Source organism: Scardinius erythrophthalmus (assembly GCF_964197995.2).
Source record: "Scardinius erythrophthalmus genome assembly, chromosome: 6".
In the NCBI taxonomy this organism is placed as follows: domain Eukaryota; kingdom Metazoa; phylum Chordata; class Actinopteri; order Cypriniformes; family Leuciscidae; genus Scardinius; species Scardinius erythrophthalmus.
The window spans coordinates 22,582,523-22,596,208 of record NC_138226.1 but is presented as its reverse complement, the minus strand read 5'-3'; the positions used below and the strand labels follow the sequence as shown (position 1 = coordinate 22,596,208).

The 13,686-nt window shown below is 38.8% G+C and overlaps 1 protein-coding gene across 2 annotated transcripts; it reads right to left on the bottom strand.

The window, feature by feature from the left end:
- Positions 1–485: 485 nt before the first annotated feature.
- mphosph8 (M-phase phosphoprotein 8) lies at positions 486–13,270 on the bottom strand. 2 transcript variants are annotated; one of them, XM_081368686.1, is made up of 14 exons: positions 12,900–13,270; positions 9,494–9,643; positions 8,344–9,375; positions 7,751–7,841; positions 7,188–7,658; positions 6,301–6,423; positions 6,091–6,179; positions 5,618–5,758; positions 5,355–5,441; positions 3,383–3,537; positions 3,138–3,295; positions 2,924–3,048; positions 2,736–2,819; positions 486–1,704 (listed from the first exon to the last, which is right to left on the bottom strand). In XM_081368686.1, exons 1-14 carry the CDS (start codon positions 12,996–12,998, stop codon positions 1,663–1,665), a joined length of 2,847 nt encoding a protein of 948 aa, XP_081224812.1. In that variant the 5' UTR covers positions 12,999–13,270; the 3' UTR covers positions 486–1,662. The 2 variants fall into 2 exon arrangements, with proteins under 2 accessions (XP_081224812.1, XP_081224811.1); XM_081368685.1 differs by having other exon boundaries at positions 8,344–9,378; positions 12,900–13,268.
- Between the last annotated feature and the right edge of the window lie 416 nt (positions 13,271–13,686).

The following is a 13,686-nucleotide window of genomic DNA, read 5'->3' as shown; positions in this document are numbered from 1 at the left end:
GCTTCAAGTCGAACACACCTAATATCTTTCAAGGCATATGATTGGCTGTTAGCAAGTGATGTCACACTTTCATGTGCACACACTCCATAGTTAGCTGACAGGTAAAGTTTAAGGTACCAACAAAGCCTGATTGGATTTATTTGGTATTGTCAGCTCAAAACTAATCCCGTGACCCTGAGTTTGTCTACAAGCATGGTACAGACCTCTGGACTTATTCCCATGTGTCTTTTTCTTGCTGCTCTTATAGACTATAGTAAAGACATTTCTGTCACAACCATCTCTAGTGTGTATGTTGGCAAAGGGCCACCTTTTCCATCTGAACACGTTCTAACATGCATTTGTTCTGAAATAGTCTTCCTTGTTAAAATTAATGTGTATATTAAACTACAGGGATGAAAATCTAATGCTGTACCAGTTAAGAGAACTGTTTACTTCTTTAGAAATGTTAAGGTTGCTATATTGAAGAGGAGTGAAGACAAAATATTGATTGTTATGGAAATATATGTACAGTTTATTTATTGTAGTCAAAAGAGGAAGTGAATCAATGAGCAGTCTTTCACTTACTAATAGTACAATGACAGGACAAAGAGAGGTAGGCCATGAACAACAGAATTAAAGAACTCTTCACTGCACATCTAAAACTCTTCAGGATGAGCCCAGCTGTAAATTCCCAATCTGACTTTTAGTTCAGTCATAAATGATTTCATGAAAACTACACTCACATGACTTTTATGATCAGTATGAAAAGATGACCTGAGCTCCTGTGCTGCCATTTTAACAGTTATATAACTAAAGTCAAATGCAAAATCTAATAAGAAATTAAACTGAGCTGATGAACAACCGGCCTGACAACACATAGGTGCACACATAAAAAGGGTCAAGTTCCCTACTAATCAGCATTAAAAGAACATTTTCCACTAATCACTCCAACTTGGATGATTACAACCTGTGTGGATCCTCCTCTCAATACAAACACAAATTAGCCCTTAAAATACCTCTCAAACCAAACATATACATTCATACATTTCTTCAACTATAATGGCTTCATTTTTGTCCAATTTAGGATGCACACCATTAGTTCATGCTTTTTAAAAACCGTCACATTCTCAGGAAACAAAAAGCACCCACTCTGGTGTTCAAAGTCACACTTGGGTCCAGTCTTTTCTCAGTCCCATTAGCACAAAGAAACGAGAACTGCTTGCTCATTCCTTCATACACTCAGCCAAAGCAATGCAGACGGCAACACATCAGACGAGTGCGTGGTCGGGTTAAACACACAGAACATAAAACAGTGGGTGAATCTGGAGTGATAAATTATTCTATTTAAAATAAAAAATAATAAAAGGAACACTTTACAAACAAGATTTACAAATGACAAGATACAAGCCCAATGTGTCACACTTCATGCTGACCTCAGTTGCTATTCAAAAAACATATCTCCGGAAACTCGTTAAAACACTTAATCAAGCGCGAATTTAAGGTCACACTGAGATTTGTGGCTGTTGTTATTGACCTGTTAGTACTTCAGTCTTTCCCAAAATAAAACAAAACCGTTTCTAAACTGTGTCCTGCTCAGCATGTGTCAGGTGTAGGAAAAGTCTTAGTTCTTGGAGAGGCCGAGCTCCTGAAGTGACATTTGACCTGGAAGGGAGGACTGTGGCATCACTGTAGCTGGACTCTGTATGCACAAATGAGGAGTTTAACCTGTGGAAAAAGAGAAACACATTCCCTGATTAATACATTTAAATAAATCATCATATAATCAAATTATTGCTCAGAATTCCCACTTTTCCATGATAAGGATTTTTAAAAATCAAGTCAACAAATCATTCAGAGTGAGATAGAATTATTCTATGAAAAACCAAAAGCTATTATTATTATTATATCACCAAAACAACATTAAAGTTGCAATGTTGCGGAAGTAGACAAAGACCTTTTCTTCCATGTTGTGATTGTGGAGAAAATTTGATGAAGAATGAAAGGTTCTTTAAAAGAGTGGTAATGGAAGTGTTTTAGTAGTTTTGCTTAATTGTTATTTTATGGTCTCAAAATAATATGCTTCTCACACACTCGCATATAAATGCTACACACATTATTTAAAAAGCCTAGACTTCAGAAATTAATATGAAAATACTGTCAGCAGCAAGTCAGGCCAGTGTGAGTGTAATCAATAAGAATGTAGAATGCTGTTGAGCACATGCATGTCTCAACTTGAGTATTTTGAACATAATCTGCAAGGTATGATTGCATGTGTATTTTTCTGGTCGTTGAGTTGCTCTGCTGTGTCTGAAGTGACTCTCGGCCGGCCGCTAATGAACCTTTTTACTGCAAAGAGTAACTTGGGAGTGGTGTCTTAATGCTGAGCAGATAAGGAAGCACTAATGTATCTAGCACACACTTTGGAAGTGGTAATGCATTGATAGTGGCTTCTTGGACGGGGCGCCGTCCTCCAGGTGGTTATGGTCCACCATACAGTAGGTAAGAATTACAAGGCAAAAGTGTGCACAGAGGAATCGTTTCCAATAATATTATTACTATGCATTTAAAAAAAAAAAACAGATAGGATCGACTTAAACATTCCCTGATATTTCCAAAGAACCATGGGAACCAAGTTAGCTACAAGTTTGATTAGTTTACATATCCCAAATATTCACTTGCTTTGGTGCATGTTCGGGCATTAATATAGCAGTATCTAAACTCTCATATAAATACTAATGTGTAACAGTCCCAATTACCTTAGCTGTTGGGGACTCTGCCAGACGAATGAACAGTTTGTTGGCTCCTTGAACAGGACTGAAAGAGTATATGAAATGGCTGTCCTGCAGGGGGGATCAGCATGCAGATTGTGAGAGACAGCAGACATTCAACAGAACAAAGACATGATACATTTGCACAAGGATCATTCGCGACATCAGTGTCTTACCAAGAAGATGGGTAGCTGAAACTTGTCATTCAGGACGACAGCATGGACACTACAGGGCCCGCAAAGTCTAGCTGTGATCTCATTAAGGAAGTTTGCGTGAAAGATGAAAAGCAGTATGCCAGATCCTGAGACAGAAAACACAATAACACCACACTTATTTGGTAAATAAAATGGCAATTACTGAGACCAGAAGAATTTTAAGCAAGCATCTCACCTTCTCCGGGTGAGTGTTGAGGGGGTTTGTAGTTGAACTCCAGTGAAAAGTCTGGTCCCTCACACAATCTGTGGCAAGCCAGAGGAAATACAGGTTCCAGCAGGGCCAGCCGCGTTTCAAAATAAGCTCTGATTGTCTCTTCCGCCACTGTTGATAACCTGTGAGATACATTTCACACATGCGTCTTTAAATTCAAAAATACACACACGGCAGTGTTTGAAATAATGCAGATATAAAACACTCACGTTTGCATGTGGTCTTTGATGAGATCATGTACCATCTCATTTTTGCTAACTTTGGCACAGTACAAGGCAGTGGTCTTATGTTTAGACAGGATGTTGCAGTCAGCCCCATATTCCAGCAGGAGGCGAACCACATCTGCATTGCCCCTCTTACAAGCCTTAGAAGGAAAAAGACAACAATCAGGATTTAGTACATAACAAAAGTTATTACTTAAGTGCAAAATATCTAATAGTTAAAGCACAACTTAAATAGTAAACTTAAAAAAAAAAAAAAAAAAAAACAGTACAAGTGTATGATTTTTTTATTTATTTAGGAAATTAATACTTATATTAAGGATAGGATACATTAAATTAATCAAAATGGTCAGTAATGGCATTTACATTGTTACCAAAAAAAAAGTTCTGTTGAACTTTCTATTCATTATAAAAAAGGGCAGTTATGGGTGCCTAATCGTACACAATGATTATAGAATTTGTCTAATTTTAAAAATATTTTTATTTCTGGGATTAAAGAGTAGATAAAAAAATCTAAATAGGCATTAAATGACTGTAGTATTATGACTCTCACACACAGATACAAACACAAACAAACAAAATCACTGTGTGTGAAACTACCTAATGAAACCTTCGGAGGGGACTGAAGGGTTAATCAATCAACAGATTTAAAAAAAATGAAATGAGTTCCAAATGACAATTATTTTTGAGCTACACACTTCAGGGCTTCAAAGCTCTGACAGTGGATGGTAAATGAATGAATGAATGAATGAGGCATTTATATAGCATTTTTATATGTACTACTGCACACCCAAAGTGCTTTACAATCATATCAGGGGATCTCTCCTCAACCACCACCAGTGTGCAACATCTACTTGGATGATGCGACGACAGCCACAGTACAATGGCGCCAGTGTGTGCTCACCACACACCAGATATAGGTGGAGAGGAGAGAGAGTGATAGAGCCAATTCAGTGGATGGGGATTATTAGGAGGCCATGATTGGCAAGGGCCAATGGGTGGAGACACCCCTACTGTTTACGAGAAGTGCCATGGGATTTTTAATGACCACAGAGAGTCAGGACCTCGGTTTTCCATCTTATCCGAAGGAAGGTGCTTGTTACAGTGTGTCTCCGTCACTATACAGGGGTGTTAGGACCCACACAGACCACAGGGTGAGCACCCCCTGCTGGCCTCACTAACACCTCTTCCAGCAGCAAACTAGTTTTCCCAGGAGGTCTCTCCCATCCAGGCACTAACCAGGCTCAACCCTGCTTAGCTTCAGTGAGCAATTGTCCTTAGGCTACAGGGTGATATGGCTGCTGGCTAAAGGGTAAAGATGCAAAGATGAAAAGAATAGGACGATCATTTCTAAAAGGAACTCTCTGTCCTCCTCCAATGTTTCTGAACATTTCCCTCTCTCTCTTTTCTCAGAATTGTCTCTCATCCCTAACAGTCACGTGTACAGAGCACACATCCTTTCTAGTCTTTGTTAGCTGTGGCTTGAATGGTTTCTGTGCAGATTTAAACAGTGTCATTGGATGTTTTTAAAAAATAAACACGCACATTTAGCCAACATATGAATGAGTGAATTATCACCTCAGTGATTACATGCACTTTCAATAATTCAATGCAAATTTGTCAACGATCCCTTACTGAATCAACACACTTTAACTGTTCATTATTTTTTCAAATGTTATGTCAGGATTTTGTTATGTCATACCCTTAAACACTAAAGACCAATATCATACCTTCCAATTACTTCTTTATAAAGAACGTCCAAAGATACGCTTGAACCGTTCTCCTGGCCATTTTGAACAAGGGGCGAAAAAATGTCGATTTATAAAAATATTGAGTTCTGATTAGTCAATCGCTGTTTTATTTCCATAAGTTTTACACAATACACTAATTTAATGGGAATGGAAATGTGGAGGGGGGAGGGGGAGGGATATCACAACCCTGAATATCACAACCTTCTCACCTTCATGAGAGCCGTTTCTCCACCTAGAGTTTGGGCATTTACAGATGCTCCTGCCTCCAGAAGAATGGCCACTGTCGTCAAGAAGTTCTGCACCAAACAGGATGAGTTATAAAAGAAACAGTTGAGGGCTTCAAATTGAATGCTTAACTATACTAAAACAAATATAACAATACAATTCAAAATATGCTAATACTCTTGTATTTAGTGGTTGAAGTGAAACAGCCATTGTGAGTGTTCCTGAATTGAGCAGTGTTGTTCTTCACCTTTTCAGCAGCATGCATCAGGGCAGTGGTGCCATTCTTCTGTCGGGCATTGACCTTCACTCCTTTCTTAATAAGCAGCCTGAGGACATCATCCTGACCACCCGCAGCAGCCAGCAGTGTTAAGGACATGCCGCTAGAGTCCTGCAGGTGGCAGCACATAAACAAAAAATGAAAAAAATGTTCACATAATATCATCTCAAATACTTTTCTGGACCCAAAAAGCATCTTTCTTCACTGATTCATTTCAATTACATTGCGTTCTAACAGATGAACGTGAATGTTAACAAAACTCTCTGCAGATATTATAGACAAGTATGTTAATTTGAGTGAAAACGCCTGTTCCTGCTCAGTGATATCAACCCAGGGACTGAATGATGAACTGTTACACGACCCAGTTTCTCTGACGAGTCATTATAACAGATTTCAAGACAGAGTCAAGAGATGGAAGAGAGAAAGAGAAACAAGTAGCATACCTCCTGATCCAGATTGTAGTCCTCTTTGGAATTAAGTGCACGTTTTACTGCCAGGTAATTCCCATTTTTCACTGCTTCTCGCAGCTCAGCTAAGAGTTAGACAGTAAATAAAGAGCAAAAAAGAAAAATAGAGGAAAAACTTGTGACTCAAAACTGAATGTTACAATAAATGAAAGACGGTGCTATTGTTTTTTTGTGTATATCACTCACCGGGAGTTAAGGCTAGCGGAGAGAGATTCTCATCCTCTCCATTCAAGTGTTTCTGAAAGTCCTCCAGTGTCATCCAGTCCAGCTTGAGTTCAAGCCCAAGATTAAGAGATGGCAGTCCCCTGTCTGTTACACAGAGACACATGGTTACTAGTGTCCAGGGGTGATCTGGGACTCAAAAACAGCTTGGGATCCCCACTATCTTAGCAATCACATGCATAGCCTATAATACATATATAATCAGCAAGTGGGTATGGATCACACAATGTGTTGTTCCGCTCAAAAATAGCAAAATGAAGTCCAAATTAGGGCTGCACGATTTGGGGAATTGTTTTTTAATTGCCATTTCTCTGATCAAAAATTGTGATTTAAAAACAAAACAAAACAAAAAGCAGCACCTGGTTTAATGTGCTTCTTTGCAGAGTTATATTATATTATATTATATATTAAATATGTTATACTATACATCAATTTCACTATAAAATATCAAGAAATATTACTAATACTTCATTATAAAATAAAAAAGGATTTAAGAAAAATACTAAATTTATTTACAGTGCAAGTTTAAGTTTACAATAATAAATGTATAGCCTTCTTCATTTTCAAACATTAAACCATCAAGCTTTTACTTTGCCTTATCAGATGCACGTTATAAGCGACCCAAACTCAACAGATGCAGAGATGAGTTTGTGTGGATCATTTACACAAACCAAGCCACTCTGAGACATTGAAAACACCGGATCATGAGCTGCACTCATGTAAAAGAACACATCGGCGCACCTCACTTCGAAGCCCAGGATTTGATAATCGCACATATTGCCCTAGTGCAAATGAACAGACATGTTTTTAAAAGTTGAACCTCTTTTAACTTTACATTGACAAGTACAAACCAGGAGTTTTGTCCGAGCGCTCCATGGTCTCCTGAGAGTCCTGATTGTCATTGCAGGCGGTGAAGACCCGTGTTTCACTTCTCCTCCTCTTGTCCTTCCATCTGGAGTCTTCTGTAGAGTCAGGAGATGCTATTGACTCCGTCATGGACTTCCTTTCCAGCCGCTCTTGCCTGGCTTCTTCTGCCAGTCTCTGTGCCTCCTCCATGCGTGCTTTTCTCTCCCGTTGGGCTTCCTCGATTCTTTCTTTCTTCTTTCTCTCCTCTTCTTCAATCCTTTCTTTCCTCCTCCTCTCCTCTTCTTCCATCTTTTCTTTCCTCTTCCTTTGCTCTTCTTCTCTCTGCTCTCTTTGTAATTCCTCCTTAGATTTTGGAGCCGGCTCATCTGATTTATCACTTTTCTCCATCTCGGATGCTCCCTTCTCCTGTTTCTCGTCTACCTCCATGGAGACGGGACTCTGACCTGGTCGTGGCGCTGATAGGAGAAGAATGCATTCGTTAATATCAGGTGATCAAATAAAAAGCACAAGACCATTTGAAATTAAGTCAGCTAAAATTGTATTTTACCATCTTTTGCCTTCTCTGACTTATCTGAGTCAGGTTTCCGTGCAGGAGACTGCTTTGACAATTTTGTTTTCTTTTCATTTTTCCCTGTACCCTGTAGAACAAGTAAAAAAAAAAAAAAAACAGTAAAATTACAAACATAACACTAAATTCTTTACATTTTCTGAAAACTTTTCCAAGCATTCTTGGGGGTTTCCAGTAAGTAAAAGAAAAAATAATTAATAATTACACTACCGCTGAAAAGTTGAGTCAGGAAGATTTTTTAACAAGTAATTAATATTTCTAATTAGCAAGAATGCATTAAATTTATCAAACGTGAAAGTAAAAACTTTACAAGTAAAAACTTAACGTTACAGAGTTACAAAGGTTTTCTATTTAAATTAAATGCTGTTCTTTTGAACTTTATTCAATCATCAAAAAAATCGGTTACCACAAAAATAAGCAGCACAAATCCATTCAATATTAAAAATAATAAGATATGATGAGAAAGAGAGAGAGAGAGAGAGAGAGAGAGAACATTTTTGCCTTATGACAAAACTGCCAAATTAAGGAAAAAGGGAGAAAATGGGCTCCAGTAGAGCTTTATAGACATGTACCTTTGGAGTTGCATTCTTGTTCTGGTCTGCTTGTCTCCTTGGTACACGATCTTTTGCCTCACAGTTCAGCAGGAACTTCTCAAACAGGTTAGAGGCGCCACCCTTCTCACCACCTTCTTCTTTCGGCTCTTCCTCTTTGGGTTTGACTGGGGCTGTTGATGCTGTGGAGGATGAGGAGGAGGAAGATGCAGATGAGAGCCGCTGAGAAGGAAGGGCTGCTTCTTGCCCTTTGCTTTTGACCTTTGACTTGGGTGCAGACGTGGCTGCCCCTGTGTCACTGGAATCGTGCTCCTCCTCACTGCGAGAAGACTTGCTGGTGCTTTTGCTACTAGTAAGGTTCTTGAGTTTGTTTAAGCCACTTTCTTTGAGCACAGCCGTTGAAACCTCTAGTTTTCTAGGCTTCTTCTCTTGAATCAGGTCTTTGAAACCTTGCAGTTTCGGGCCAGACTTGGTCTTCTTCTGCTTAGCTTGTTTGAGGTCGCCTCCACTCTCACTTCGCACAGATTTGTCTGTGGATTTTGCTGTCGTGGTTTTGGAGGAATCATTCGTTTCTGTGTTTGTCGTATCATCCGTGTGGGACTCAGAGGGCACGTCGCTCTTATCATCCTCTTCGTCAGAGGAATCAATCTCTTTTTTTGACTTGATTTTCTTTTTCTTGTGGTCGTCTCCGCTTTCTTTCTTTTGTTTTCCTTCATCTCTAGGTTTATTAAGCTTCTTTTGTTTCTTAGGAGTAACCGGGGCATCGTCATCATCTGATTCAATGAGCCTCTTCTTTGTCTCTTTTTTAGGAGGTGCAGGGGAAGGATCCCTGCTCTCTTCCTCCTCCTCATCAGACTCAGGCGCAGGCAGAGGCTTGTCCTCCCGCCATTTATCCTTCTTTTTCTTCTTCTTTTCCTTCACAGGCATCTCATCGTCTGATACTTCCACTTTCTTCTTTTTCTTCTTCTTCTTCTTTATAGGTGATTCTTTAGGTTTTTCTTTATCGCTTTCACTCTCTGAGTCGGCATCGAACAGATCACTCTTTGTGGGCAGCTTCTAGGTACAAAAAAGCACAAATCAGTATTCACAAAGCAAGGAAACCAGATATTGCCTTGTCCATACAAGTTCTTAGAAAAATTACAATCATGTGAACACATCTTAAGAGTCGTACCATGCCAGTTTCTATCTTAGGCTTAATCTCGGCCAGGGCCTTCTTGTAGGCCAGCAGCACCTCCCTGCAGTCGTCCAAATGCGCCTCAGGCTCCCAGGTGTCATCGTCCGATGAATAGTTCTTCCATCGCACCCGATACAGCACCACTCCCTACAAAAATGTTAGAGGTCAAAGATCACGGCCTGTCATTAGGTTATCTACAAACTCCAAACAACAATATCAGTAATATTAATGAAAACATACAGGTTTATACACTCATTTAAGGGTAATGAAACCCGCTATTTCAGCACCGGTTAGTTCAGAAAGCTCTCGGATTTCATCAAAAATATCTTCATTTGTGTTCCGAAGATGAACGAAGGTCTTACGGGTTTGGAACGACAAGTGGGTGAGGAACTAACCCTTTAAGGCTAAAACCCATTAATGTTCAGCAGACACATCACAAGTGCCACAGGTTAGTTTCAAAGGGAAGTTGATTATCTGCCATGTTGCTAAGTAACAAACACAGCTGATTCCCTGCTCCTCTTATTTCCTGTGACTCTAGCTGGAGGATTAATAATAGCTGAAGATCAAAGCCAAATAATATGTTTTAATCCCAATCAACTGGTGGCCCAAAGTGGATGGGCTCTCTCTCTCTCTCCATCAACTGGTTTCACAACACTGACAAAGCAACTCAACATACTTTTGTGGCTGTTGTATGTAAACCCACATCTATCTGTGTCTTAAAACAAGTAGTAGGTTCACACATATTTAAGAGCCTTGGCTTAGATTAGAGTCTTAATTTCATGCACAACTGCCTTTGTGCAGGAACAAGCAGCAATGAGAAACGGTTAATAACTGTATTTATGTAAACAAGCAAGTTAAAGACATGATTGTCTGTGTGTCTGCCAAAGCGCAGTGGTCTAGGAAGCACAGGCTGTCAGTTGAGAGTGGTTATTATTGGCTGACGGCCAGACTGACTCGTGTTGCAGGCAGTATGAATGGACGCCACTTGAATAAAAGACCAACACACAGAGAAGCAGAAATACTTACTCAAAAAGCCTCATTATTATTACATAGCTTACATGCAGAGTAAGAAATGAACAAGGTCTCAAAACAAAAATGCCACAGGAAGTGATATTTAAAATGTAAAGGCAAAAAAAAAAAAAAAAAAAAAGTACTTTGTTCTATGTAATGGGATATTTGATATCGATCTATCTGTGCCCTATCTAGTTATGGGTTTAATGCCACTGCAGTCAAGATACTGACCGAAACTGGTATTCGCGGTTTCAGAGTTGACATTGTTAACGTATAATACCATTCAAAAGTTTGAAAGGTAAAATTTGTATCTATAAAACTGTTTGATGTTTTTGAAAGAAGTCTCTATTGCTCCCCAAGGCTGCATTTATTTGATAAAAAAAATAGTGGAAAAAAACAGTAATATTGTGAAATACTGTTTTCTATTTTAATATATTTTAAAATATCATTTATTCCTGTGATTGTAAAGCTGAACTTCCAGGATATTTTCTTCAGTGTCACATGATTCTTCAGAAATCATTCTAATATGCTGACTAGGGTTGGGAATCGAAAATCGATTCGAGATCAGAAATAGGATACTTGTTATGAAATTAAAATTTTGATTCTTCTTATCAATTCCTTTATGTGCATTTTAATATGACTTTAAACCATTCAAATAAGGATAGTCAATGATAGCCTTTGAGTTAAGACATCTTACGCATTATTTACAGATAGTTTTGAATTTAAATGTTGATTAGATTTGATACGCAAGTCAGTGCACAAGGAAAAAAACGACCAAAGAAACATGAGCCTCTCACATACACTTACTTCACACATTACAGATAGTGACAGCAGTAGAAGTGACTCCAGGTCAAAGGGCACTGAGCGGTACAAAATTGGATTTTACATGCTGTGTTATCTGTCCTCTAATCACTGACGTCCTCAAACTTTACCAAGGCTTTATTGATCTTAGCCAACAGGGTTTCATCTGCAACAGTGTTTTTCTGCCACTGTCCCTTTTCAAGTACACTTTTTTTCTGCTCACTCCACTCCATCATCTGTCTTTTCCTCTTCAAGTTATTTAAAACAAACCCCCTTAACCCTTGTCCTTTGAATACTAATGATATACAGTTCCACACACACACACTTGTGATATATCTTGATTTGGCAATGTTGAATGTAGCCTCACCAATAATAAACAAAACATAACCCCCCAAAAAATCATTCAGTCAGCATTTCACATATGATGAGGCAACCTAGCATCTTCAGACATGAAGGTGATGAATGTATGTAATGTGATATTTCTCTCTATGAGAACCCAAGGGAACAGGGAAATGCAGACTCCAACAGATCCCAACCACACCTTACATCTCCAAAACACCTTCGGGGCAAATCGATGTCTAAAACGGCTTCCCACAGTACAGTAACACTATTCAGTGTCTGTTGCTACATCTTAAAATAATCCAAACAACCGAATAAATACTACATTCTAATGAAATAAACGACTTCTAAAGAAAATGCTGAATCATTGTTATGCACTCCCGTAAGCTCATGCATCAAGGTCTACCAGGACACACGCGATTAATCTTTCACGCGTTAAGAGTTTGTAAGATATATTTGTTATTTATGCGTTTACACAGTGAATGTGGACATGCATCATTTATTTTGTCTGATCTTGAGGATGTACACAAGACTTAGTCCCTCTCTTTTCTATGCATTCATACAAAGAACAAAACGACCAATAATGTGCCGTTTCAGATATAATAGGATTCTGTAGACAACCGGTGCATAATAAACCCTTGGGTCACTGCTGTCAACATTGTTTTCCTCCGCATGAAACACCACTGGTCATGTTCGGCATTTATTTTGGGCGTAGGTAGGATCAGTCTGAGGTTTAAAGTAGTAATTTAGCTCAATTTTAAGCGGTTGTAATGTAAACAACAGCACAACGCCGTTGGAAGTCAATTTGTCTCGCGCCTCTGCTTTATGGCTCAAAGCGGGCGGCGAGCTGAGCTAACCGTTAGAAAGTTACAACGAGTGTATAACAGCCTCTCTGCGCTGCGGGAAGTTTGTGTTTGAAGGCGAACAGGCCGTAAAATTTCCCATTTGACTATTTATTTGGCGTTGTCCTACTAATTACACACATATCTGGAGTATTTATTTACTAAGGACAGTAATAGCTACATGCTAAGTTGCTAGCAAGATGTCATCCGACGCGCTGCTGCACACTTTCTCTCTGCACTGCGGGAAGTTTGTGTTTTAAGACCAGGCCATAAATTGTCCTTTTTGATTATTTCTTTGACATTATCCTACTTATTATACACGTATCTGTACTATTAAGGACCGTAAAGGCTACATGCTAAGTCGCTAGCAAGATGGCATCACAAGCGCTGCCACACACTCTCAGTCTCACCTCCTCCACTCGCGTGTCAATAATCCTCTCCACTTCGTATACATCTTCTTCATCCTGTTCGCTGTCTCCAGGCTCCGCTCTCTCGGCTCCGGAGGCCATTTATGCTTTAATCAAGCAAAATATTGACGCTGCGTGTCGTATAGCTGCTATAGATGTGCTAAATGCATAAAAGCCGCACGGCCGCCGAACTAGTGCATATACACAGCAGCGCACCGTCGCTGATAGTACTCGGTGTGGCCAGATCGCGCAAGAAAAAACACGCAATCTATCCTGGAAAAAAACCGTGTATATTAAGCGGACATGGCAACACGGGCAGTACTACAACAGAAGGAGGATCCGTGTGTGTAAACGGTGACAGATGATATGACTGAGGTTATCTTTTCCCATTGCTAAATATATCACAGGTGACAAAAGACAAATAGAAAAATTAGGTGAAGGGACTGTCGCTAAAATAGCTGATTTTTTGTTTTATTTTTCAACAAGATTGAAATAAGATTTTACAAATTTAAAATAAATTTCATTTATATTGTATATAATTTTATAATTATATTTCAATAATATGAAATTACATATTTATAAATAAAATAGCTATTTTTGCATCACTTTCAGTAGCATTAAATTGTTAAATGTTAAAATGTGTCAACACAATAGTTAGATAACTTGAACTAACAATGAACAGTACTTTTACAGCATTAACACATTTGACTTAATGTTAAAAATACATTTTAAAATGTTTTTTTTTTTTGTTTGTTTTTGAAGGTGGGAAGGTTAATAAATATGTAAGGTT